At 55.0% G+C, this 25,194-nt stretch overlaps 11 protein-coding genes across 11 annotated transcripts; 5 read left to right on the top strand and 6 right to left on the bottom strand.

Annotated features, from left to right (window-relative positions):
• Window positions 1–199: 199 nt before the first annotated feature.
• On the top strand, window positions 200–1,062 carry BU26DRAFT_435137 (uncharacterized protein; the record flags this gene model as incomplete). The annotated part of the gene is made up of 2 exons (XM_033824110.1): window positions 200–502; window positions 553–1,062. The coding sequence occupies 2 exons, from the start codon at window positions 200–202 to the stop codon at window positions 1,060–1,062; spliced, it is 813 nt and encodes a 270-aa protein (XP_033679232.1).
• Window positions 1,063–1,399: 337 nt separating this feature from the next.
• On the top strand, window positions 1,400–1,750 carry BU26DRAFT_569226 (uncharacterized protein; the record flags this gene model as incomplete). The annotated part of the gene is made up of 1 exon (XM_033833862.1): window positions 1,400–1,750. One exon carries the CDS (start codon window positions 1,400–1,402, stop codon window positions 1,748–1,750), a length of 351 nt encoding a protein of 116 aa, XP_033679231.1.
• Window positions 1,751–2,422: 672 nt separating this feature from the next.
• Window positions 2,423–4,450, bottom strand: BU26DRAFT_608683 (uncharacterized protein; the record flags this gene model as incomplete). The annotated part of the gene is made up of 5 exons (XM_033835863.1): window positions 2,423–3,087; window positions 3,137–3,204; window positions 3,250–3,555; window positions 3,613–3,921; window positions 4,039–4,450. 5 exons carry the CDS (start codon window positions 4,448–4,450, stop codon window positions 2,485–2,487), a joined length of 1,698 nt encoding a protein of 565 aa, XP_033679230.1. The 3' UTR covers window positions 2,423–2,484.
• Window positions 4,451–5,127: 677 nt separating this feature from the next.
• On the bottom strand, window positions 5,128–5,767 carry BU26DRAFT_554243 (uncharacterized protein). Its single transcript, XM_033832255.1, has 2 exons — window positions 5,428–5,767; window positions 5,128–5,377 (listed from the first exon to the last, which is right to left on the bottom strand). The coding sequence occupies exons 1-2, from the start codon at window positions 5,726–5,728 to the stop codon at window positions 5,229–5,231; spliced, it is 450 nt and encodes a 149-aa protein (XP_033679229.1). The 5' UTR covers window positions 5,729–5,767; the 3' UTR covers window positions 5,128–5,228.
• Window positions 5,768–6,895: 1,128 nt separating this feature from the next.
• Window positions 6,896–8,299, bottom strand: BU26DRAFT_96062 (zf-PARP-domain-containing protein). The gene is made up of 6 exons (XM_033836550.1): window positions 8,103–8,299; window positions 7,881–8,016; window positions 7,671–7,827; window positions 7,531–7,617; window positions 7,097–7,482; window positions 6,896–7,047 (listed from the first exon to the last, which is right to left on the bottom strand). Exons 1-6 carry the CDS (start codon window positions 8,116–8,118, stop codon window positions 7,011–7,013), a joined length of 819 nt encoding a protein of 272 aa, XP_033679228.1. The 5' UTR covers window positions 8,119–8,299; the 3' UTR covers window positions 6,896–7,010.
• Window positions 8,300–8,443: 144 nt separating this feature from the next.
• Window positions 8,444–11,463, top strand: BU26DRAFT_522911 (uncharacterized protein). The gene has a single exon (XM_033829906.1). It carries the CDS (start codon window positions 8,482–8,484, stop codon window positions 11,443–11,445), a length of 2,964 nt encoding a protein of 987 aa, XP_033679227.1. The 5' UTR covers window positions 8,444–8,481; the 3' UTR covers window positions 11,446–11,463.
• Window positions 11,464–13,459: 1,996 nt separating this feature from the next.
• Window positions 13,460–15,861, top strand: BU26DRAFT_509158 (uncharacterized protein; the record flags this gene model as incomplete). Its single annotated transcript, XM_033827131.1, has 2 exons — window positions 13,460–14,708; window positions 14,762–15,861. 2 exons carry the CDS (start codon window positions 13,460–13,462, stop codon window positions 15,859–15,861), a joined length of 2,349 nt encoding a protein of 782 aa, XP_033679226.1.
• Window positions 15,862–16,875: 1,014 nt separating this feature from the next.
• On the top strand, window positions 16,876–18,508 carry BU26DRAFT_522908 (uncharacterized protein). The gene is made up of 2 exons (XM_033829905.1): window positions 16,876–16,989; window positions 17,084–18,508. The coding sequence occupies exons 1-2, from the start codon at window positions 16,888–16,890 to the stop codon at window positions 18,434–18,436; spliced, it is 1,455 nt and encodes a 484-aa protein (XP_033679225.1). The 5' UTR covers window positions 16,876–16,887; the 3' UTR covers window positions 18,437–18,508.
• A 9-nt stretch (window positions 18,509–18,517) lies between these two features.
• Window positions 18,518–20,244, bottom strand: BU26DRAFT_522907 (acetyl-hydrolase). The gene has a single exon (XM_033829904.1). It carries the CDS (start codon window positions 20,073–20,075, stop codon window positions 18,612–18,614), a length of 1,464 nt encoding a protein of 487 aa, XP_033679224.1. The 5' UTR covers window positions 20,076–20,244; the 3' UTR covers window positions 18,518–18,611.
• Window positions 20,245–21,244: 1,000 nt separating this feature from the next.
• Window positions 21,245–22,288, bottom strand: BU26DRAFT_533699 (cyclin-like protein; the record flags this gene model as incomplete). The annotated part of the gene is made up of 2 exons (XM_033831173.1): window positions 21,245–21,901; window positions 21,974–22,288. 2 exons carry the CDS (start codon window positions 22,286–22,288, stop codon window positions 21,245–21,247), a joined length of 972 nt encoding a protein of 323 aa, XP_033679223.1.
• Window positions 22,289–22,875: 587 nt separating this feature from the next.
• Window positions 22,876–24,140, bottom strand: BU26DRAFT_509154 (class II peroxidase; the record flags this gene model as incomplete). Its single annotated transcript, XM_033827130.1, has 2 exons — window positions 22,876–23,405; window positions 23,462–24,140. 2 exons carry the CDS (start codon window positions 24,138–24,140, stop codon window positions 22,876–22,878), a joined length of 1,209 nt encoding a protein of 402 aa, XP_033679222.1.
• Window positions 24,141–25,194: the final 1,054 nt, after the last annotated feature.

Below are 25,194 nucleotides of genomic sequence, written 5' to 3'. Positions count from 1 at the left end.
AGCAACAGAGCTACACAAGGTAACACCGGCTTTGGCATACACGCGAGATCTAACAGAAGGCCGGAAGGTGTCCATATAGGCTCATCGCTTTTCTACCCAACCGCTCTCCATTCGAGGAAGTTTATGCTGTCTCAATTGACTGATTCCGAATCTTCCTTTCCCAATCTTCCGGCCTCAACGCAACATTGCATCCTCCAACATGGCCGACTGCGAGTCTTGCTCCCGCACCTTTGTCAACTGGCATGCTGCCCGACAGCACATGAATGCCGTCGGCCATTGGGCCTGTGAGACCTGCAGTTATGAGTTTTGGACACAAGAGGACGCCGAGGACCACATGGATGACCTCGGCCACAGACGTCCACGCTTCGAATGCGAGGCTTGCGACTATGCGTTCGACACCTCGCAAGAAGCAAGGAGACACATGGATGCACTCAATCACTGGAGGGTGAATTGGTGCGACAGCTGCGAGAGAGGCTTTCAGAACGAGAACAATCTGAGGATTGTACGTTTGATGCTCAGCTGCGAGACCCTGATAGGTTGATAAGGGAACAGCACCTCAATTCGAACATCCACCGCGGCTCTAACATTACCTGTCCTTTCTGCAAGCGCTGCTTCACGACTGCCACAGGTGTAGCGCACCATCTCGAAACGGGCTCCTGCCCCAACGCCCGCGCCGTCGACCGCGATACCATCCTCAATGCCGTCCGCCGCCGCGATCCGCATCATCTGATCACCAAAAAGCTCCTGACCTACCCGTCCTCCACGTCTTCTAGCATCGAGGCCACGGCCGCATTGTACAATGAATATCGCGGATGCTACGAGTGCTATCTCTGCCACAAGGGATTCGGTAGCTTGAGTGGCTTGAACCAACACGTGCGAAGCCCGGTGCATAAGCAGAATGCATATCATTGTCCGGGGAGGGCATGCGGTAGGGAGTTCAAGGCACTGGCCGGATTGTTCAACCATCTGGAGAGCGAGACTTGTGGCGCTGTAAGGTTTGAGGCTATGCAAAGGAACGTTGGGAGTTTCCTGAGCGGGAGAAAGATGATTAGATTTACGTGAGGTGTGTCTGGAAGCTGCTAGGGGCATGAGCAGACGTTGTCTTCGCCAGGCATTTTGGAGAGCTTGGTGTCATTGGGCGTGTTAGAGGAAGTGCTCTGAAGATGGAGTTTGATACTCTTACAACTGCTCCATACAGTAGTCCTTCCGATTTTCATCGCATAATTTGGTTCGTTGTAAGGGATCTGCCGACTGACATAATTCCGCTTGGCTGTGCCACCGTATTCGCCAAGTCAAATATATTGGCTTGCGAACCTCAGATACTCTTTTTTTTGTTATTCTCTCTAGGTTATTGAAGTCCAAGTGTTCAAGTCGATATCCCAACCACCCATCCACCAATATGGCAACCAAACAAGACGACACCATATCGTCCCCACCACCCTGCCAAACCGGCCCCAATCCAAACGCCAACCAACAACCTAAGAAGAGCGCTCATCTCGACCCTAGCGCCCAAGCCACACCCCAGCAAGTCTCAAAGAAAACCCAAAAGTCGAAGGACAAATCCCCCTTCAAGAAAGGCTTGAAGTCGGTCGGACGTTGCCTTGCGGTACCGTATATCTGTTGCTGCTGCATATACCACACTCAGATTACTGAGAGGGATCCGTGGGGAGCGCCGAACCATCCGAAGCGGAGGGAGAAGAAGGAGATGAAGAAGAGGGCTAAGGGGGAGAAGACGTTTACTGCGTCGTAGGGGATAGAAGGGAGGTATGTAGCAGGGAGCTTGCAGGCTTAAGGTCCCTGTTAATGCGGGGCGGTTATGGGAGACGCTCGTGGCTCTGGCATTCATTGACAAAGTGTGTCGTTGGTACTAAGCGTTAGGGAGCCGTTTTCTGGGAGTGTTTCCATCACCATGGAGCACTTCGACTCGTAATCATTCATCCGAGCCTCGATGGACGAGAGAGAAGGGAGATGGTGAATGGAAGAGTGACAGACCTGTGTATTAGAGGGGGCCGGTGAGTTCACGAGTCGGCATCCAATGGAGCGAGTTTGGTGACTGATTTATTGTGAAGCGCGAGGGGCTTCAGCTCCGACTAGACTCTTAAATCCTTAGCCGTCGCTAACACCTCCTAGTGATAGCTATTACCCATCCTGCAGTTCTTCGGGCCCTTATCCGTCTTCAACCACAATTGCTTACTTCCCCTACACTTAGCCCTAGCTCTGACTTGAGAGGAGAAGTTGGCTGGAGCAGCTGAAGTATCTACCTTCAGGTAGTATACGTCCGATCTCACAAGTGTATAGTAAATGGAGTGGAGTTTTCGATTGTATCATGAAACCGGTCGGCTTCAGCTCCTTATCCATGTGGAGCATGTATCTATGGGAGAGCCGTTTGCCATCTCCTCTAGCTCTTGCAACCATAAGCCGTCGTCAACCCTAGCACTCGGCGTCACCCAACCCTAAGTGCCTTGCCCCCCCATACACACCCCCTCACATCTGCCTGCCCTTGCCCTTGTTCGCCTCCACCTTAGTCTTCTCCTCGTCCATGATCGTCTTCCAGTCTACCATCCTCCGGCCGAGATTTTCCACCACCGGGTATAATTCCTTGAAACCTCGCTTTTCGGACGTCGTTTTAGAGAGGTGGTTGTTCGTCACGGTCTCCCCATCGCAGGGCTCATCATGGACCGGACACCGGGTAAGCCGACCCCTGCCGACGATGATCGGTCCTGAATATCCACCCTCATATCCACCGCCAGAAACCTCGCCAATCTCACGGGCATAGCCTTGACCATCGCCTTGAAGCCCACCAGCAAGAAAGCCCAAAGGCGCAATCGCAGCAGTGGCGGCTACTTCGTCCGAAACAAAACCCAGAGATGAATCCGTAGATCCAAATACGTACCTAACTTGATTTGCACCGTGCATCAACGGGCGAGCGCGGTTGTACGCCTCGTTAAGGGCAATACTAGCCCTGGCGAAGCTGTTGCCACGCGGGCGAGCGGCAGCGACCGGCGGGAGTGCGAGTGCGGGAGTGGCGTGGTAGCCACGCGGGGTGTCCTCCAGAGATAGATCCTCGTCCTCCTCCTCAAGGATATCCTGAGTACTCTAGTTAAGACGTGATCGTTCATGTATCGGGTGTACGTACGTAGTTGCTGGTCGACTCGACGGAGGGATCCTTAGTCATAACGACCCCGGCGTGGACGCCCATGTCTCCTGTATTGGTGTTAGGAATGTGAGAAGGAGAAGGGGGTTGCTTACCGATGTTCTGGTAGCTCGAGACGCGCGACAGAGAGCGAGACTGCGGAAGTGACGTCGAGCGAGAGGGACCTGCAGAGTGAGTGGGATTGACCGCGAAGCCTGCATAGGTAACCATGCCAGGGTCGCGCATGTGGTTGACGCTGGGAACGCGGGAAGGGACGCCGGAGCTGAGCGGCGAGTGTGGAAGAGGTACTCGAGCGAACGAGTCCGTGTCGCCCTGGACCATGGGACCGGTGCTAGGAGTGCGCGATGGTGGGCCAGACACGGTATCTACGAAGCTGTTCATAGCCTCTTCATCCATCCACACTGGATGGCATGTCAGCTGCCGGTACTCACGTGAACCAGGCGAAGGGGAGGCTTGACCTGAATCGAAACTCACGACAGGAGTGCCGCGGCGCGTAATACCATACTCCTCAAGCAATTGAGTGAGGCGGGGGTTTGAGCGGATGGGACTAAGAATACCACGCGGCCAAATCGCTGGGGACGCTGAACGGGACCCATAAGGGGATGCCAGCGAGGAGCCATGACGGGAGCCCGGAGCAGAGGCGGCGAGATACAACGCTCCGTCGTTGTAGAATTGCTCATTGCTCGTGCCAGGCATATATTGGAGATTGGTCATTGCAGCCATTGCTGACTCGCGCCAGTCCATCGGGTGTTGCTGAGCCGCACCAGCTACAGAAGGGTCAGCGTGTTCGAATGGCGGTGGGAAAAGGCACTCGCTACTGGCCACAAGCTCCCGCAGCACCTCTCCTCGGGAAGCCCGTCGACCTCTCCTCACCATATTCATACCTTGAGGATAACTAATGCTTGGTGCCAGTGCTTCAGCTGCTCTCCTCTCATCGTCAACTGCTGTAATGCGAGCTTCGAAAGCCATCTGCGCTTTGTACGCTTCGACCTCTTCCTCTGTCGGTGGGTCGCGCCACTCATGACGTTTGCTCTTGTCGAGTGCAGCAACGCTACGTTCGTTGACATGGTTTGAGTCTTTCTCATTGTACGGGGGAGCTGTGTCGGCCGTGGTACCGACGATGAGGATCTCTTTCTTCGTTGGAAAGAGGAGCGGTTGGACTGGATTTCCCGCTTGGCCGAACAGATAATGGCCGCGATACCAGTAGGCGACGCCGGTTTCGATTGGATGTTGACCTACAAAACCGGAGATGTAGACTTTCATGTTCTTAGCTTTCACAGCGTCGTTGGGTGCCATGCTGACCACCAGGGGGTAGCTCGTTCGAGGCAGTGTGTGAGTGCGAGGTTGCCTTCGCTCTGGCGTTAGCTGTAAGAGGGGCGTGTGTGGTGCGCTCTCGCAGAAAGGAGGGAGAGAGGGATAGAGGGATAGAAGGAGGGAAAGGGAGACGTTGGCAGCGCCTTATATGGGTTGATTGAGGATAGTAGATGGGGAAAGGAAAGGGTACTTACGCCGCGTTGAGGTGACCGCGAGTTTGGTGGGTGAGCAAATTTTGTGTTGTGGGTGGACGAAAGTTCTGGTCGGAAGCAGTGCAGGTGAAGACGAGCCAAGCATTCACCGGCTGTCTGGAAACGCGCGGGTGAACGCGCTTTGGATCGCGTCTATTGGACCTAAACCTGACTGGCTAAGTAAATCTCGAAATGGAAATGGTTGGGGCGAGGGGATTGGTCGGGAGTACATGCCGAGAACGGTGGGAGTGAAAACAAGTGCGGCTTTCACCGACTGCTGTGGCCAAATGTGCGATACCGCTATGCTAAAGAGTACATTTGTGAATAGATGAGAGTCATTGTGGATAAGAGGGGAGCAGAGGAGGGGTCTGGACGGAGAGGTTGCGGTAGACGAAGAGTAGAAATGACACTTGTGAAACAAAAAGCAAGATGGTTCGGTTACCCATTTGATTCATTGGTGTCGTGAGGACCGGACGCCAGATGCCACATGGACAGAAAGCGCTGAATCAAGATATGCAGCTAAATCATCATACCATTCAACACTCCATTCCACTGCCGTCGTCCTTTGCTTACTTGCGTATAGCAGACGTGCCATCATCAGCACCTGGTAGACCTTCCTCGTCACCGGGCTCAGCATAAGTGCCGGCTTTCTTGGTTGCTCCTCGAGTGCGACCCTCGACGATGTTGCTCCTGTCGATGGCATCGTTCTCATCCTGAGCTGTCTAGAAGTTAATAACTGTTCCGCCGAGGATGCTATGAGAGACTTACCAAGTTGCTGATCGGAGTCGGCGGTGACAGGATCATAGAGATCCGCTACCGGAACCTCATCCTTCTGAACGGGTACTTGATACTGCCCAGTCCGGCTGACGTAGTCGTTGTCCTTGGAGTCACCGGCCGGGGCGTCGTTGGTGAAGTCGTTCTGCTGCTCGTACTGGTCGTCGGCGGAAGCGGACATATTTATGATTGGTTTGTTGAAGTTAAAGATGCTGACAGGAATAGCCGTGATAACTTGAAATTGTTGATGCGTTTGAAGTTGCTGATGTACGGGAAGGTAGTGCGGAGCAGCCATGTTATATGCTTCTCCTAGCGACTACTAGGCTACGTCATGATGTCAAATTGCTCTCGGTCAAGCCTCTGACGAGATAGGTACCTGGCATACATCGGGAAGGTCCTCCGCATCGTCGTACAGTCCCATGGGCGACATAATCATGACACCATAACGAAGAGGGCCGAGCAGCATGGCGCGCCAGACCGACTGTGGGGTAGTGCTACCAAAGGTGGAAAGGTAGGACGCAACTCACACATGAGAATCATGCCGATTAGCGAAACCTAGTCAATAGAGCGGGGCGTCTTTTCTTTCCGAGGAAGTAGCCCTAGCGCATGGCGTGAGTTGACGTCGAAGAAGGCATCCAAGACGGAATCGCTGACTGAACTCAGATATCAGTGATCGAATCCTCTCACATGCATACTACGTTGATACGAGAAACTGGGGAACAATAAGTATGTCTAGGGGGATAAGATCAACACCAAACATTACTTAGAATGACCTTACAGGTCGTCGTCATCCTTTCGCAAGAAGCGTACAATTGCTTCCTCACTTGCTGAAGACAAAAGCATAAGCGCATGGCCAGACCATGCAAGGCACAAGCGCAATTTCAAACCTCGCATCTCCTTGTCCCAGCCACATTCCTGTTGCGACAAAGGCTAAGGGGCAGCAGACGTCAACGAAACCCTCAGCTTCGCCTAGCGTCAGGTACGCTCTGGGGATCTGTAGCTGGGCTTTCAGATTAGCGATGCTTGAGAGATCGACCTTGTCGCTAATAGATCGGATTCGGGCTGTTTCCGATGGGGCCGGTGACGGGGAGTTGTTGGTTGAGAGCTTTGACGCGAGAGGTCGTTGACGTCAAGCCGGAAAGCGCTAGCCGTTTCTGGGAAAGTCTAGACCAAATGCGTGATAGACGACCAGATGTGTAGAATAAACGCCGGGAGCTTGTCGCAGACATGATTCAAAAATAAACGCCTTTGGGCTCCAAGAGATCCAGGGTGGCGGAGCCGGCGACACACTTGACTAATACGGGGGATTGAAAGCAAGGAGAAACCGGATTGAAAATCAATTTGCATGAGCGAGTGCCTCTGCGACCACAAACCGACAATATCGCTCGTGGGTATCTATATTACACACTCTTTTGAGACAATTGCTGAATAACGACTAGTGTTGTGCTCCTCCCATCAGCTTTCTGAAGGATAACACTTGACGCCGGTTTACAACGTGTTAGAAAGATGGAAGACGTGGAAGTCATGAGAGGCGGAAGTAGACGCGAGAACGATTGAATCCGCAGCGGTGCTGCAGTTTAATCGCCTTCCGAGGTAACTTTCTTCCTTCTGCTCCTGTATACTGTTAGCGTCGCGTGGTGAAATGGCCTAGGGTGGAGTGTACCTCTTCTGCGGGGCAGACTTCTCCTCGGTGTTGGCCGCGGCCGCCTTCTTCCTGCCACGCTTCGGCTTTGGAGCTTCGACTTCGACTTCTGACTCAGCTTCCTCCTCGCTGACTACCTTCTTGACGGCGGCCTTCCTGCCTCGTCCTTTCTTAGCTTTCGGCTCGGGTGCTTCGACTTCGCTCTCTGGAGCCTCCTCTTCCTCGACGATGGCCTTCTTGGCCTTACCCCTGGCCTTCCTTGGAGCGGGCGCTTCATCTTCCTCCTTGACGGTAGCCTTGGCTTTGCTCCTGGCCTTCTTTTGGGCGGGCACCTCACCTTCGTCTTCCTCTTTGACGGCACGTCCACGCTTCTTCTTCGGCTTGGCCTCTTCAATATCGGCATCCTCCTATGACGGTCAGCAAAGGAACACGGGAGAAGCTTGGTGTGCAAGTACGTCGTCAGCCTTCTTGCCTTTCTTCTTTTTGGGCGTCTTGACCTTCACCCGGAAGCCCTTCATGCCCGGTCGGTTGCATTCGACATCCTACAAACAGAGTCAGATAATGCCGCGGAATAGCGCACTGCCACTTTACTTACGCCCTTCCAGTCTTCATCCGGAACGTGGCCATGCTGGAGGGCGAATTCGACCTTCTTCTGGTACTCTAGAGGGAGCTCATCGAACCCATCCACCATGTCAGTGTCGCCTTCAGACTCCTCAATGAGATTTGCTATCTGGGCGGGCGTAACGCATCCCCTAGACACGTTAGATGTCTACTGAATCAATGGACGTGATGTTTAGGAACGTACCAGTGCTTGTAGGCCCAGCTGGTATGTTCGTGGATGGTGACAAGGCTTCCATAGCGGAACTCGCCCTTTTCAATCTTGACGCCGGCGTCCTTGCATTCCTTGTTCTTGCAGCCGGCACGGCCTTGCTTGGCTAGTTCTGCAGGTAGTGTGAGCTTCAAAGTTGCAAAGCGAAGACAGGATATTAACACGAATAGGTGGGGCGAGGAAAACGCCAATACTTACCCACGCGATATGGCATTGCTGCGAGTCTGGATGACCGATGTCGTCTGTTTGCCGGCTGTGTGTGGTGTGATGTAGAGCGAGTGAGTAACTGGACGGTGCGCCACGGCGTCTATATAAGTAGACGCGCGGGCTCTGGTCTACTCGTGAAATCAATTGCTCGGATGCAGAGGTCAAACGTGAAGTTGGCGAAGATGGTTGCTTGATTGCTTGATTGCTGGTGGCTGGGAGCTGGAGCTGCGACAACGTTCCAGGCAGCTCGCGCTTGGACCACGTCCGTCGCGTCGGCGGAGCGCGGTGGACGTCATGCATCTTCCAAAAAAAGTTCCGCCCGCTGCAGCGACGCTCTTTCACTCTCACCGTTGCTCTCCGCCTGCCATCAATGAGCGCTGTGCACACATGCATTAGCAGCGCCCTGAGACAGGCCTTTCGGCTCCCAAAGCATCGAGTCGCCGCTTCCTATTCCGTGCCTGCGTTCCTCGTTCCTGCCGTCGCTCGGCCGCCTGGTCGCCCCTTCTCTTCCACAAAACGCCGCCGGAAAGAAAAAGAACACCACCAAGACACAGTTGCCTTACGCTATCCTCCGAAGCCTACTAACAGATTCCCCCCATCGCATATCCTTTTCCCCGACCGACAGGTTCGAGATGACATTCAGCAATGGGTTGCCGCGATTGATCCTCTTCTTCCACCTCATCTACGACTAGACACATCGAACCGCCCTGATAACTCCTCGTCAGTGACGGCTATCGATATTGCGCGCATTATCAACGCCGCGCAGGACGCCTCTCAAGATATCCTCGGCCACTTGGGATTGGTACAACAGCGATGGGACACTGTAGTCTGGGTTGCAAAGAAGCTGGTCCAAGATGGCCGACCCTCTGCCGAAGCTTCTGTGCACCTAGAGCCCTTCGGCAACGTTGAATGGCCGGAGATTCGGCCTGGATCCGTTGATGACCTAACGAACAACCCTCTCCGCGTACAGCGGGCTCAGCCTTCTACGAGGCTGTCCTATACCCTGGACGTCATAACGTCTCATCCAGACTCCATCGATCCACAGCACCGAATCCTTAAGCGAGCGCTCGGACAGCTCTGGCGGAGTTTGGGGCGTATGATTCTGGTCGTTGCCGATGAAAGCCACAAAGAGCACGATCCGATAATGCCTCGGGTGTTGGAGATCATTGCATATCTACACCATATAGGACTGATCCCGGACTCCGTCTATGCGCCCACCCCAATCAATGACAGCCACGCTCTGCAGCAGCCTCCCACTCTCCACCTTCTGTCTTCTAAAATCCTCACCGCGCTGTCGGACGCGACTTGGAGAGCTCATGAGGCATCCGTGAAAGTCGCGACCGAGCGACTCAATGCGTCATATTTCCTCGGCCATGAGATCCCTGGGTCACGCTACAAAATCCAAGTAACGGAAGTAGCTCCCGAGCTATGGTTAGAGCTGATCCTCTGGTCTTGTCTGCATGGTGGGTGGATAGCGGATGGGACGGCAATCCTAGAACAAGTGGCATCGCATAACAGCGAACAGAGCTGGGGACTTATCAGCTGGCGAGAGCTTCTTCAGGCTAAAGAACAAGAGTCGGCTGATTCGGGTGGATGGAGACTGTTTCAACGACGCCAGGACGTTTTCGCAAAGGCGGAAGATCGTGCGCGCACGCGAAGAACAATCAGCAGCGAAATCGTAACGTCGTTTATAGATGGACTTGTGAACAATATGCGACTGGGTGTCGGTGCTCGAGGCGCCGATCCGGAGCATTTGGTCGAGCGGATCAAGAAGCTGAAGCATTTTCTCGACCTGAACTCCCTCAGCCTGGGGTCAGCGACCTGGGACTCCATCATGGCGCGCCTTCTGGAATCTGGCGGGATAGCCCCCGAAAAGCGTCCAGAGCTTCTTCTTAGCATTTTGGATCTGGCGTCCGGATTCGGCGCTGAGGTTGGCGCAATCAATGTTTCCTCACAGACGGCGAAACCAGAGTCAGAACCCCCTTACTTCTTCGAGCCTACCACGATACCCCTGAGCCTGCTCCACCGGACCATGCGAGCGTTCGTGGAGAACGGGGATATCGCAGGGGCCATGACGACTCTCAAGACGCTCCAGCAGTACACGGATAGCAACAAGCAGAGATCTTTGGAGCACTTTTTTGAGACACTCAAGACTGTGCCGCTCTGGCAGGACGAGCCGTTTACGAGTGCGCTTCCGCCAATTGAGTTTCCGGCTTTTGACAATCAACTTCCTATACCCCTGCTTGCCAAACTTCTAGACCTAGCCACCGACGCGAAGATGTATGAGCTTGGACGCTGGTTTTTGTTCTCGAAAGACTTAGACGGCCCTTTGATACATCCCTACATGTACGCCGACTGGAACGTGGCCGCGTCCATTATACGTTTCGCTACTCTGGCTGGTGAGAATGATCTGGTGCTGAAAATTGTAGAGCAGACAGGAAGTTGGAGCAAGGAACACCAAGCCCAGCGCATGCCTCATGAGCTTTTGACGGCGCTGCTCTGCAGTCAGATCAAATTACATCGCTGGCAATCGGTACGCGGTATGCAGGAGCACGTCTTGGAGACGCCAGGTTATCGACCCCGGCCCGAAATTCTTGCCAAATTTGCCGCAGAACTGCTGCGCTCCGAAGGGGATTCGTCTATGAAAACGCAAGCCCGGAATGCTTTTACAAAATTTCTCTTTACATGGGAAGACCTGATTTTGTCGCATGCGAGGAATGAGTTGTATTGCGTTCTCGGAATACTCTCCACTGTCCATGAGGAGTGGAAAGAGTACTGTTCGCAGTTTCTTTCCTTCTCCACACGCCAAGGCATCAGGCTCTCTACCGACGACTTCAACCAGATTCTCGGCGGGGTCCTCGACGGGTATGGTAGCCTGCAAGGCAGGAAGGTTGTAGATGCATGGTGCTACAAACCTCCAAAACCCTTCGAGCCGTATCGAGCACCGGGAGGTTTGCCTACTATGCCTCGCACCCGCGTAGGCAAGGGTGAGGAGTATGAAAGTCGACCGGGGAACATCGAAATCGTTCAATCGTCAGGAGCGGGGATCATCTTCCAAGGACGGATCTATCCCAATCGACAGACCATCTGGGCGATCCTGCGAAAGGTCCAGCAGGAGGAAGACCACAGGCGGGCGAAAGGTGAAGAATTAACAGCGTCTAAGCGCGCAAAGGTGCGCGAGACGCTGGAGTGGGCCGCGAAGCTGCTGTACTACCTGGGCTTCGACTACGAGGACATTGTCCGTGACCTGGGCGGTCTCGCAGAGCTGGCCGAGCTTGAGGCTCCGTCGGCGCCTAGAGTGGTTAGATTTGCTGGAGGCGAGCCAGGGTTCTGATGGTCCGGTTCGGCGTCGTGCATAGCCTACCGGACTTTGGATACAAAAATTTCGTAAAAGGTTCAGCGTCACATTTTTACCCGCTTTTGCACGTGAGAATCTGGTGTAACATCGCAAAAGTCGCGTGCTCTCGCAGGGTCCAAGGAAATATTTCTCCAGAGATGTCAATTGCCACGAACCGGTGAGCTCTGCTGTGGTTACTGAGTCAAATGTACTAGCGTCACGTTGCAGAAGTTCGAGTGATCCATGGATGGTGGCGGCTCGGGCTGTGACGAAGTGTCTCTCGACCCATCATCTTTCGTCTTTGCAAGCGGGCTTCCGCGTCTCTGCCTGCCGCAACCGCTTCAGCTTCACGAATGGGAAGTGTTGCCTTCGTACTGGTGTTCGAACTGGCACTGGGAGACGTACCCAATCAGGAAGACGAGGAATAGGCCACGTCGAATGATCTCGAGCAGGCCGGACTGCGCACTCCGACCAACCAGCGCAGAGTGGAGCAACGGTGCTCGCATGTGGCATATGCGGCCGAAAAGGCTGCAGCTTGTGCTACCATCTCCGTGGGGCGCGATCAGCATAGGGCTTCGCAACTGTGACTCCAACATCCACGGCAGAACCAGAGATTGAGATAGTAGGACCATGTTTGAGATTCCCACAAGATACACGGCGCCATGTCTCAGGCCAGGCCTCTGCACTGCAAGAGTTGCCGCGACGGCCCGCTGCTGTACTTTTCTGGCACGGCTGCGTTTGCACCGCTTCACCGCTTTTTGGCTGCCGGCGCCAAAGCGTATCGATATGTGTTTTGGAGGGGCAGTCGACGTCAGGGCAGGGTCCAAGGGGTTGATCTATGGCGCCGTTCCCGTCCCCCAGCAGGACGACATTCGGTGCTGGAGTGCGATTGTCGTGCAGAGACATTAGCGATGACGATGGCGCGAGCATCTGTCGACAGAGGTGAAGCGCAGTTCGGCGATGCAATCTAACAGCATGCAGGCTGTTGTCTGCGGCAAGGATTGCGCATCGCTGCGGCAGGCTCGTGTTTGAGGTGGCCCAATTGGATTTTGCCGTTGCATCTTGATGCTCTTTTTAGCCCCGCTGCCTCATCAGTGCGTGTTTGAACGCTCGTTGGGCCTGCGTACAAAGTTTAGTTTGGTGGGGAACCCGGCGCCGCTGTGATATTTTCCAGCGGGCGCAACTCGAGGGGCACACGACCGCTCGAAATCTCTGCGCAGACTCTTCCCCGAGCGCACGCTCTTGGGGTGACTGTGGTGTCACCTTTCTGCCTGCTGGGATTGAGAGTGCAGAAGAGTCATAAGCGGGCGCGGGCGCGGAGTGAGGCCGGGCTGGCCGTTGGACGTCGCGGTCGCCCTCGTATGATGACTCCCCGGTCGCTTCTCACCGCTGATGCTAGTCGCCTTAGCGCGCCCGATACGGCTAGCGGCTTGGCACACCCCAATAGATTTTCCCATATCCACCTGCTTGTGCCCGCCGTCTGCCCTCCACACCCTCACAAGACAACGAAGTCGCACAGAATTTCCCGAAACCCTCGTATTTTCACAGCATCCATCACCCATCTTCGTCGAGACAATGCCGCAGGCGATCGCTGAGCTCTAAATCCCCACTGGGCAGCCCGCAAACGTTTGTGGGCTGTCCCAGCCGGCCAGCTCACGAGAATTTCAACCTCAACGACGATACAAACTCACGATTGCGTGTGGCACCTCTGCTCGCAGCCGTCTCAGCAATTGATCCATCGTCCGCCCTGCCCTGTCCAAATCCTGCATTGTCAGTTCCACCGGCTCAACGCACCGGAACATCGACGACCCTCTCAAGGCTCGACATAGTTAAGAGCCTTCCACCCAGTACACCACACATCCAGTCGACCGCACGCTGTTCCCCCTGCCCCTCCGACCGTCCCGACCGCCCCTCGAGTCCTCCTTTCTCCCCGTCCTCCCTCATCCAGTGCTTCCCGAGTTAGACCAGATCCAACCACGGCACACCGAGAGCAAGGAAAAGTCCAACTACCATGGCGCACACTACGCATGCTCGCGCAATCGCAGCCGAGCTTGGTGGTAAACACTTTCACAACCACAAGCTCATCCATGATAGCCCCGTTGGCGTTCGCAGCAGCGACCAGCGCTCTTCCTCCTCAGACGACGCCGCTCCCACAAGCACCCATCACGCCAGAGGGCGAGGTGGTGGCCAGGCAACCGATGAAGAAGCGTCCAGCGAGGACGATGACGAAGACAGTAGTCCTGATCAAGATGATGACCAAGAAGACGAAGAAGATGACCCAGAAGTGCTGGCCCCGTCTCACGGCCGTGGCAAGGGCAAAGGAAAGCGCCCGGCCATCCGCTTTGGGCCTGCTGGCCGAGATGAGTCTCAGGAAGAAGAGGGCGATGAGGCCTCATCCCGTGAGACGGGGCTCAAACCTAGCCAACACCCGGTGAACCAGCTGCTAACACCGAAAGAGAAGAAGCGCACGTTCAGCAACGTCTCCAACACCTCGGTGTTGTTCGGCGATAATGATTCTGAGGAGCAATTGTTCCCTCGACGCAAAGTTGCTCGAAAGCTCAGCAACAGCAGCAACAAGCCGTTGCTGAAGTATAAGGAGAATGCTAACCGAGACATGAACGGCTTCGAGAACACCATTGAAAGTGACGATGAAGATTACAGCGGCGTCAATCTAGTGCCCGATGACGACGATTCCGATGTGGGGGACATCGAACAGGAAGAGGAGACTTTCATCATTCGGGACGAGGAGCAGCAAGCCACGGTTCTCATCAATCAGTATAACGACGCCCGACGGCTCAGTCTGGATAGCTGCACCAGTGACAATATCTTTGATCTCACCGCACCATTGGATCAGGGCTATCTCGAGGGCATGAACCTCCCCGACATTGGTTTCGGCCAGTTCTTTGAACCGGAGGCTGTCCCTTCTACGCCTGACCAAAGCGCCAAGAGGAAGTACTCAGATGCGTCGACTAAGCGCGTACGCTTCGATGATGAGGTTCAAGTATCAGACAGTTCAAGTACCTCCTCCTCCGAGCTCGACAGCTCTCTCTATCCTGACCTGTTCTTGGAGCAGGACAAGCTTCCGCCTAGTTTGTTCCAGCTTCTTGAGAACGACAATGATGAAGACAACGGAGACTTCGACTCTCCTACGTCCGAAGGATCCTTCTGGGATCTTGGTCAGGACGAGGCCCGGAGTACACCCTTCAAGGGCGGCGGCGACTTGGATAATTCGTCTGACCCGGGTTCTAGTGGCTATGAGAGTATGCTTGTGTCCCATATTGGCTTTGCGTTGATCACTAATATTACATTTCAGCCGATATGGGTGACACAACTGACGAGTATGATTCTGACATGGAGTCGGACGGTCATCCCCAGACTCCGCTCGAAAAGAAGTCTGTTCTCCGACGTCCTTCCTCCGCACTGGGATCCAAAGCTTCGAGCCCGAAGCCCTTTCAGCGATCTTCTAGACCAACTGGTCGCGCTATCCCTCCCACCCGTGGTATCTTCATCCATGAGGATAGCAGTAAAGCCATTGCGGTGACCAATCGGACCACCAAGACGCTCACCTTTTACCGCCCGCGTGCTTCGGTCGTAACTTGGATTTCGGCACCTGGTGCCCCGAGCAGCTCCACAAGCACTGCCAACAATAGCCCGCGTACCTCACTTCAGCAGTTCAATGCTTCGGACAGCGAGATAAGCAATGAGGTCTTCAGCAATCCGTTCACCACCGATATCATGCTGACGGGTATATTTGGTTCTGCCCCTACTAATGACTTCATCTTCGGAGCAGAGAGCGTCGGGCCGCCGGAGGCATTCTATCCCTTCGTTAGTATTGGAGCAAATGGGACTATCATAGAGGAAGACGACGAGTATGAGGAGGACGAAGATTATGAAGACGACCTCAACATCACCGATTTCATGGATTTCGGCTCCGATGTTGATGCGACTGATGTGGAACAAGAGGACGACGAGACGGATGTCCCGGCAACTCCTGCTACCTCGATGGTTGCTTTGAACGGCTCTACTCCTGCTCAACCAACATCCTTAGTCGAAACACCGGCCAGTTACAAGAGGAACGCCTCTGATGCCATGCTCGAGCACTTCGATAGAGGAGTAGTAACTGCCTTCCGGAACAACCAGAACCGCTACCGCGATGTCGCGTGCCTTCCTTCCGATCCTACCATTCGCGCTTCGGTCTCTAAACCAATACGGTCCGGAAAATCAGCCGAAACCCTCATTACGCCGCTTCGGAGGCGTTCAAACTCAAAACGAGCTGCAAAGTCCCCATACCAGGCGAGCTCGCCCTTGGCCAATGCCAGCTCTCCGCTTAGTGGTGTCACAAAGGCCTCGTCAAGGTTGCACAACACTGTCATGAAGTCCCGCCATGCACCGCGCATGGGGACTTTCTCATGAGCACCGACCCGTACCGCATTCACCGCTATTACCACCGACACACTCTAATACCCTCGTCATGTATAATCGACGGTCTTCGTGGATCGCCGATTAATTATTGGAAGAATTATTCGACATCTCCTGGGGAGGTCTCGCAACGACTTTACGATATCCACGGCCTTCTGCCTTTGAGTTGTTCACTGCGGCCCTGTTGTTACTACACACTTGCTATGTGTTTGCATATCCACTAAAAGTTCCTTGGTTCGGCTCATGTTTTATGATGCTCGACAAAAGTTGAACGAGGACCGCGGAGCTGGACGGACGGCAATTGCTCTCTGATCCAACATCGCGGGAAGAATAGCTTCGGCTGATCGCCAGTACCTAATTTCTTTCGGTTTTGACTTCTCGTTCATTTAGCATCTCCTTGTCTCTTTGGTTGGCATCTTTTTCTTTATCATGACCCGCCTTTTCTCCAAGAAAGGATCAAGAAGGATTGGGATGATACCATGTGTTTTCACGGGAACCGGGACTTCGTTGACGATCTGATGGGGTTGACTGCCTTCTTCGGAGTTTAGTTCCACGGTTCAGGGAGGTCCGTGGAATTGGACAGGCGCTAGGATTGCGGAATACATACCACCTAGATCCGTTTGGCGTCGGGTCGTTCGGCTGAGGGTGCTAGCCCCGTCTCTGTCAGGGGGGCAATGGAGCGGATGGATCTAGCTATGAGAAAGCCCGTGTGTAGGAGTACTTGATGATTGTGTTATTTCAGCAATAAAAGTCCAGCTTCAAAATTTGCTTGTTTGGATCGGCATTGCATTGCGACAGTGTGGGGGAGTCGGCCACCAGGAACGGTGCACTGGGCACATGTCCACGTGCTGTGCGACGTACATGTACCTGCGTCGATGCATCTGTACTATTGCTTTCTTATTTTTACCCCGCAGCGTGGCACGGTCTTGTGGATGCTTGGCGTGGTGTTGAGTGGTCCAAGCGCTTAAAGCTAGGACACCGACGTCACTCTTCTTCATGTGAACATCGCCGACGCGAAATATGTCCAACATCTTCCCGCTCGGTCAACCCCCTCGTCAGGCCGGCATGGAGGACGCAGAAGAGGACTATTATGATGGGAAGCCGATCTTTCAATATGTCAAAGTGAGCCTTGTTCTGCCTTTGTGCTGCGACCTCATCTAAACATTGACACCCTCGCGTTCAAACAAAATACAACTTGATTCTAACCCGAGTTCAGGATACCGTTCTCGCACCGATCCGAATAGCAACCTCCCCCACCCTTCTGCGAACCTACCTCCGCACCGCGCTCCTGCTCCTCACCTCGTCGATCCTCTTCGGCATCGCCGTCATCGCCTACACATCCTTCTACTACACCTACATACCCGTCCGCGGCATTACCGTACCCATATACCTACAATATGACCACTCCTCCTTCGCCCCCTCCTCTCCCTCCAGCCTCCAAGCTCTCGTACCGCGACCACCGAAATTCCCCTACGGCATCGCGAACGTGAACGGCCTCATTAGCCGGCAGAAGTACGATGTCGTCGTCGAAATGACGTTGCCCCGAAGCGAGCGGAATCTAGAAGCGGGGAACTGGATGTTGGGGCTGGAGATGAGAGGTCCGACGACGATTGGAGGTGGCGTGAAGGGTATGCTTGGGTGGGAGGAGGAGTGGGATGTCGACGATTACTCGCAGGGCCCCAATGCCGGCAGTATGACTGAGAAAGTCGCAGGAGATGGGATTGTAGGGGCAGGAGCAGTGGAAAAGCCGGTGGTGCTGGCGAGGAGTAGGAGGCCGGCCATTTTGACGTACCGCAGCTGGATGACGGAACTCGCGTACCGCGCGCTACGCCTCCCGCTGTACATGATCGGCTGGGGGCAGGAGAGCGAGAAAGTGGAAGTCCGTATGATGGAGGGTGTCGATTTTGATAAGGGATGGCGGAACGTGCCGTCGTCGCTGCGCTTGGAAATCCGCTCGAGAACGCCGCTTGAAGTATACAGGATCGCAGTTCGGTTTGCGGCGAGACTCGAAGGGCTGAGGTGGATCATGTACAATTACAGGTTGAGCTCGTTTGTGGTAGCTACGAGCGTGTTCTGGGGCGTCGAGATGAGCGTTGTGTTGTTGACGTGGCTTGCTTTCTCGCTCTGCTTCGGCGCTGCAGGCGAGCAAGAAGAAGACGCAGGGGATCGGAAGAAGATCAAACTCGAATCCGGCGCTATAACACCCAAAACCGAGCCTCCAGACTCAGAACCCGCAACGCCCTTAAGCGACACGTCGCGCACTTTCCCCACGCTATCCTCCCACCAACGGCTACACTACACGTCTCCGCCGGACGAGCGCTCGAAGGCGAAGGAGGAACGCGAGACGCCCAGACTGGAATACTTGCCTGTGAAAAGAGATGAAGAGGCGGATGACGAGGATGATGATGAGAGTGCGGATTTCTTGCTTGAGGAGCCGGTACCGAGGAGTGGAGAGGGAGTGCTGACGGATTCCGGGATTGGTACCAGTTTAGAGAGTAGTGTCGAGGCGAGGACGGGGCTGAGTAGGAGGAGGAGTGGTGGTGGTGACGGTGGAAAGAGGGAGAGGTGATGATAATGGCTTTGGGTGCATTGATAGGTTTACTTTAGGTTGCAGCATGATACCATAGATTCAAGTAGCAAGTTTCATTCTGTTCATGCTAGCTTGAGATGCGCTTCTTGTCAGCGGTTGTCTACATCTTCTATGGGTATATTCATCCTGCAACTCCATGCGTACCTCCTCCCAATCAGAGCATAGGCCTCGTCTCCGTCATCCCACCCCCGTGCCTCTTCTCAATCCTCTCCCTGCCCTTGATCATGGCCGCGCGCACGTCGTCCGCCGTCAAGTCCGTCAACTTGCCGAACTCCACCTCCCTCCTCACCAGACTCTTCGCAACGATGAATTGCCCACTGCTACTCTCCACCCCGCCCTCCACAGCATCGCGACAGAACCGCGCCGTCTCCTCGAAATGCACCCTGCTCGCCGCCAGCCCCTCAAGCATCATCCCAAAACAATGCGGCATCGCCTCGAACTCCCTCCACCGGACCTTCACACCCTGCTCATACAACCTCTGCGCCAGCACCGCATCCTCATCCCTCAGCATCTCCTCGCCCAGCGAGAAAAACACGGGCGGCGCACCGCTCCAGTCCTTCGCTGCCACGGGCGACACGAGCGGATGCAGCAGCGCGGAGCCCTCGCAGTAGAGCTCCGCGCGCGGCGGCTTCTCGGGCCACGCGTCGCAGGGCGGGTAGCGCATCGTGTGCGTGTGGCTGGGCGGAGGCAGGTAGTCGTATTTCGCCAGCGCTTCGATCGACGGGAGACTCCGCGTGACGTCCAGCCACGGGCTCGTCAGCGCCAGGCCAGCGGGCAGCGGGATCTCGACGTCGCGGCCGTGCCACCGGACGGTTGCTGGGCTCGAGGGGTCCGGCTTCGTGCGCTGGATCTGCAGCAGCAGCTGGAGTAACGCGGTGCACAGCGTCCCGCCCGCGGAATCGCCACCAAACACGATCTCTTTCGCGGGAACTGGTTGATGTGGCGAACCTTCTGGTGGATACAGTAAGGTCAGGTACGCGGTAAGCGCATCCAGCAGCGCCGCGGGAAACGGATTCTGCGGCGCGAGTCGATACCTTACGCTGAACACCCTGCCGCCCGTCTCCTTGGCCAGTCGCCCTGTGATGTTCCGATACGTCGCCGGATCCAGCAAGTACATGGCGCCGCCGTGGAAATACAGCAGCGTGACTTTACTGCTCGTCTCGCGCATCAACTCCACGTACTTCTCTTTCTCGCTCAGGCCCTCCGGCTCAGGCGTCTGATGGTGCGCAGCAGCGCGATACCCCGTCCACTCCGCCTCCAGCGGCGTCGACGCCGGCTCGTCGTACGCCTCGCCCCCCTCTTTCAAATCCTCGATTGCTTTGAAGAGCAGTTTGCGGACAGCATCCCCGTCCTCGGGGACAGAGCATTTCACCTTGGAGATCCAGACCTTGCCCTTGACGCCGGGGTCCTTGGTGGTGAGGCGCTGTTGCTTGGAGATGGACGTTGTTTTGGAGTGGGGGCCGAGCATGTGGCGCAGGATCTTGATGGTGAGTTCGGTGCGCAGGTCCCATTTTGAGGACGTCTCAGAGAGATACAGGGTGTGTGCTACGGCGGTCTTTAGAATGAAGGGGGTCTTGGGGAGGAGGAAGCGGAGCATGGCGGAGGGAGAGGACTCCATTGTGGCGGTACTGTGTGTTCGAGCCGGGGATGTGGCGTCGGACGTAGTGGTTTTAAAAGCTAGTCGGACCAGGCTGAACGCGGGAAGGAAGGGAATAGAAAGCAGAGGCAAGAAAGGAATGAAGAGACGACTGAAAAGAAAGATGAGAGAGCCTCTAAGTGGCAAAGCGAGCGCTGGTTTATTCAGAAGTCAAGTGGACAGGGATCTGTGACGCTTCGACGATATTGCCTCGGTTTCGCGATTGCAAGCATATGACTGGCCAGGATGAACCTCACGTCGTGAATTTCGCGTCCCCGGCTATTGTCCGCGTGGTCAACTCCAAGCGGCGGTTACCTTGCATGTCATGGGATGCAGGGAGGAAACAGAGGCCACATAATCTGTTACTACAGGTAAAGAGACTCAATAATTCGAAGTATGCAGCCTCGCAAAAGGGGCTGAACAGGGTTCGCCTGTTCGTATATCACAGGAGACGATCAGAATGGATGACCAAGGATTAGAAGCTGACAGAATGCATTGAAAAGGCCGAATGGGAGGGGAAAATGCCGTCCCTAACCTTGCCATCCCAAGGGTATCTATCGTCTTAGACCCATCCTGTCTAAACGCCAGACCCCACGCAATGCAGATACCTAAAAGAACACAAAGACCAATACGCACCGGCCTCAATCAGGTCAGCGTCGCGGAGGAGGCTGGAACTCAGCCCAACCTGGTTCAACCGGAGCGGCTTTAGGACGTGGAGCAGAAATCGGCTCAGCTAGAAGGGCTATAGGAGGGTGATTCACATCCTGACTACTAGCTTGTACGGGCGCCGTAGGGGTATGGGTGGGGGGCGAAGGCGGATGATCTCCACCCTCGCTGGCAACTTGCGCGGACGATGCAGGATGTGGCTCAACTGGAAGGGCTGAAATAGGGGAATTCGCATCCCGACTACCGACAGATAGGTCCGGTGCAGGGCTGTGGATGCAAGACGCAGGCGGAGGCGAGGGCGATGTTGGCGGTTCATAGCTCCCCAGGGTTAAAGCAACCAAAGAAGACATGGGGAAGGCAGATGCTGAATCTTGTGCACCCAGCTCGCCGGATTCGCGGACGACATCTTTTCCTCGGTCCTCGTTTTTAGGCACTTGGTTTGCAGCTTTTAATCCCGGAGGGGTGGGAGAGACAGATGCCGGACTCTATCCATCCAGCTCTCCCTCTTCGCTGACGACTTCCTCGCCTCGGTCTCCGTTCGCAGGCGGTTGACTCGGCTCCTGCGAACCCGGCGTGTCGAAGTCGATCGCGTCCTCGGGAGACCTCAAGCCAACATAGACACTCGACTCCCCATCCTTGTTGGGTGTCTGCTCGTAGATGTCCGCCATGATGTTGCACGCCCTTCGAATATCCCTCAGCTTGACATGCTGGATTTCCCACCAGGGCTTTCCGTCCTCGTCTGGGAGTTCGATGTCGACCATGCGGGCTCCGGCGTATAGCGATGCAGCGGCAATCGTGTGCGACGTGAATAGCAGGCAGAGTTGCGTGAGGCACGAGTCCGACAGGAACGCCCAGGCCGCGTTGCGTAGTCGCTTGTTATGCTCGACGCCGTAGTACTTGAGCATGTCATACATAGTCTTGTACGGCGGCTCGACGCTGAGATCAAAGCACAGCGATTCAAGCAGCACATCCTCGCTGTACAGAATCGTATCTCTCCACTTCCAGAAATCCTTCGTCTGCTCATCAACAAGCTTGTTCGGGTCCTTGAGCGCGACGCGGACGCAGGCGACAACGAGCTCTTTCATCTTGCGGCAGTTTTCTTCGACCTTTGTTGCGAGAAACAGCGCGGTGGCGGCGACTTGCTGCCAGAGCGTAAGCAGCGGGCGATGACCGAGGTCAGAGAAGAACGACAGGAGAGATGAGAGAGCACTCACGTAGTGGTGGAGGGGCTTGTAGCTCGGCCGGCTCTTCAGGCTGTTGCGCATGAGGTAGCGGTTGAAGAAGACGGCGGCAGTGCTTAGCGTTGTTTGCGGCAGCTTCAGCATCATGCCGACTTGCAGGATGAAGTTGACGCCCTTCTTCCGCAGTGTTCGCTCCTCTTCGGGAGACATGCCGTCGACTATTGAGGGTGCCTGCAGCAGCTCTTCTTCGGAGAATATCCATTGCTGCTCCGCTTCTGCGACAGCTGGTGGAGGAGGGCGCGGAGGCTCACGCCGCAGCGGAAGAGGGTTCAGAGCTGTCGATACCATGGCGGATGCGTATAGATGGGCGAGTTCGTAGCGTTGTCGGCGGCTTTCCGGAGACGGACTTGCTTCGACGACACTGCGCTTCGCTGTCGCTCGTAGTTTAGGTTTCGAAGACAATTAGGAATCGAAGGTATTGTCCGGCGTTGGGACAAATAACCCGAATAATGGCCTAGTGAAGGACCACGGTCCTTGTGTGACGAGCAGCACTTCCGCGGGGAAGCTGCCCGTGCACGTGATACGGAGCGGGAGCGAGTTCGATTGGGAGCGGGAACTGCCTAAAGAGGCAAGTACTGAAAAGCCGTTGATCACTGCACAATAGTTGGTGAAGTTTCACCTTCACCGGTGGCCCAAGCGCCGAAGCTGTGCCCTTCACTCGCGCCATGTCTAATCGAAGACTAGTCCGAATTCAGACTAAATACTTTTGAAGCCTCCATCCATGCCACATACATACGCATGTTCATATGGACAGCCTAATATCGTACACCGTCGTTTGAAGGGTATCGCAGAAATCATACAGTCATTGCATAACATTTCTCATCCCAGCCGCGACAAAGGAAAAACAACCAGAAAAGCGAAACCAGCTCCCCTCTCTATTCGTCCCTCAACAACTCCCCAGCGCCCTTAAACTTCGGCTTCGGCATCGGAAGCACCTTTGTGCATTCAGTCAGCTGGTTGATGTTATTGACACCGAGAAGCGACAGCCGGATATACGAGTAGCTGTAATCTTCGTTCCAGTGACTCTGGCCCTCGGGCCCATTGAACGATTGCCACTCATCCGCCGTCCGCGAATCCTTCGCGAGAACGATATCACTCGCAAATCGGAATACCTTCTTAGGCAAGGGGCCAGTGCCGAGAGTTTGATTGTAGAAGAGCGTGTCCCAGACGCCCGGCGTCCCGTCCTGAGGATCGCCCTTGCGGGAAGCGTCGACGAAGAACTGTTGGGATGTCGTGTGCGCACCCAGGAGAGCGACGAGATCGTGCGGCGTGATCGTTTTGTCTTGGAAGAGATTAATGAGTTGGTCGGCCGAGTCGTTGACGCCTGGGAGGAGGCCGTCGGGAGCAGGTTTCTTGCTGTCTTTGCGGCCGACGAAGGTCCGGATACGGGGCCCTAGTGGGCAAGCTATAGCGTTCATATCAGCACAATTCTTGCCGATGATGGAAAGAGGAACGACTTACTAACGACAGCGTGCTGAGCAGCAAACTGAACCAGATCCGCCATCCCCACACCAAACTGCCCCTGCCACTGCCTTATTGACTTGACGACATCCTGCAAGCCATTGTTCTCCGGTCTTTGCATCTCCTCTTTCGCGAGCACAATGCTTCCGTCCGCGCCTCCAAAGTCCTTGCCTTGGCTGGAAAGCTTCTTGGACCAAGTGCCAGCGTCATGGAAGCCTAGTCTGACTGCGGCGCGCGCGAACTTGTTGCATCGTCCGGACGGCCCCGTGAATCTCTGGGTAAGAGCGGCGGATACATGCGCCCAAATGCAGCATGTATCTTTCTTGCACTTGACCGAGCCAGGTGGTCCCGGCGCTTTGTAACCCGCTTCAAGACTTTGACCCGACTCTTGCTCAAGAAGAATCCTAGCGATAGTCTTCCCGATCGGTGTTGTCCCGCCGTCTTTGATATCGCCTATAAGCTCTCCTGGCGCCGACCCATCATCGTTCGGGTCCGTCTCTTCTTCGTTCTCATCTGTCTCGCCGGGGTCCTGGCGAAGTTTCAGGATTTGCCTCGGGAGTTCCCTCTTGTGTGCACGCCGCTCAATCTCGCTGATTGTGTTTGCCATTCCCGGGTAGGCGTAGATACATTCCATAAGGGAGAGGACGCCGAGACCCACCACGATGTTAGAGGTCTTCATATTAGGATGAAAGATATTATATTCAGACGGAAGCTGAGAGAGATAGAACGACGAATTGACTTTAGAAGTGACCCCGGTGGAGGTAGCGCCATCTTATACGCCTACATGGAGCTCTCATAGCCAGCACCCGCAACTTTCAGAAGGTCGCCGTATACTCTCTTGGACCGTGAGTTCTAGATAGACTGGAAATCGCCGCCTAGGACGAGCCCTTGGCAATATATCCACGCTCGTTAAGACGCATGATGCAGTTTAGCAGCTCCGACGAGCACGAGCCTCAAAGGAGAAAAGGCCGTTATACTTTCCTTTGTTGATTGGTGGTGTCTAGAACTGTGGCTTCGCGGATGATGGCCAGGCGCAAGCCACGAACGCTTGAATGAGGCTGAAGGAGTATAAAAAGACTTAGCATCCGAGGCTTGAAAGAAAAGGCTTTTGTGTGGCAGCTCGCTAGGCGTTCCTGAAGGTGTAATCCTGAGAAGAGGTCTAGACCGTCCCATGAAAGAGGCGCGCCATGGAGAAGGATACTTCCGGAGACTAGCCAGAGCCGACAGATCCACGGTCTTCGAGCCTTGCGGTTCCTGCATGCTGCCCTGGCTGTCTACATGGTCGGATCAAAGAGCGACATCCAGATAGGGCGACGTTCTGGGACATAAGTAGCGAGGCAGATGAAGGAGATTTCAGTACAAGGGACGCCGAAGGCACTTGCCGGGAAACTCGATTCTTCGCTTTTTAAGAGCATCTGGAGAGCCTGAAATAATAATATCGGCGAATCATTGTCTTGCTGTAGTCAGCTGGGCACTGGCGCCATAAGCCACCATACTGAACAGCGTGGCATCGCATGATACGAGAGGCTGAATCGAGGCAGAAGAACCGATGTATGGCGGAAACCCGACTTTGGAAATATTGGGCTGAGCATACGAGCTGGCTATGGAAATCCCGTGATGGTGCGAAGTGAGAAGAGATAGGCCGACCAGAGGTTCTTTATCCAAGCGGGCCGAGACACAGCCGAAGCCGCGGGAAGAACGATTCCCGGCTCAGAGGGCGCGGCCCTACCGTT

The sequence above is a fragment of the Trematosphaeria pertusa genome (assembly GCF_010094035.1).
Source record: "Trematosphaeria pertusa strain CBS 122368 unplaced genomic scaffold BU26scaffold_15, whole genome shotgun sequence".
NCBI lineage: Eukaryota > Fungi > Ascomycota > Dothideomycetes > Pleosporales > Trematosphaeriaceae > Trematosphaeria > Trematosphaeria pertusa.
Note: the sequence above shows the minus strand (reverse complement) of the source record. Positions and strands in the feature narration are given on the sequence as shown.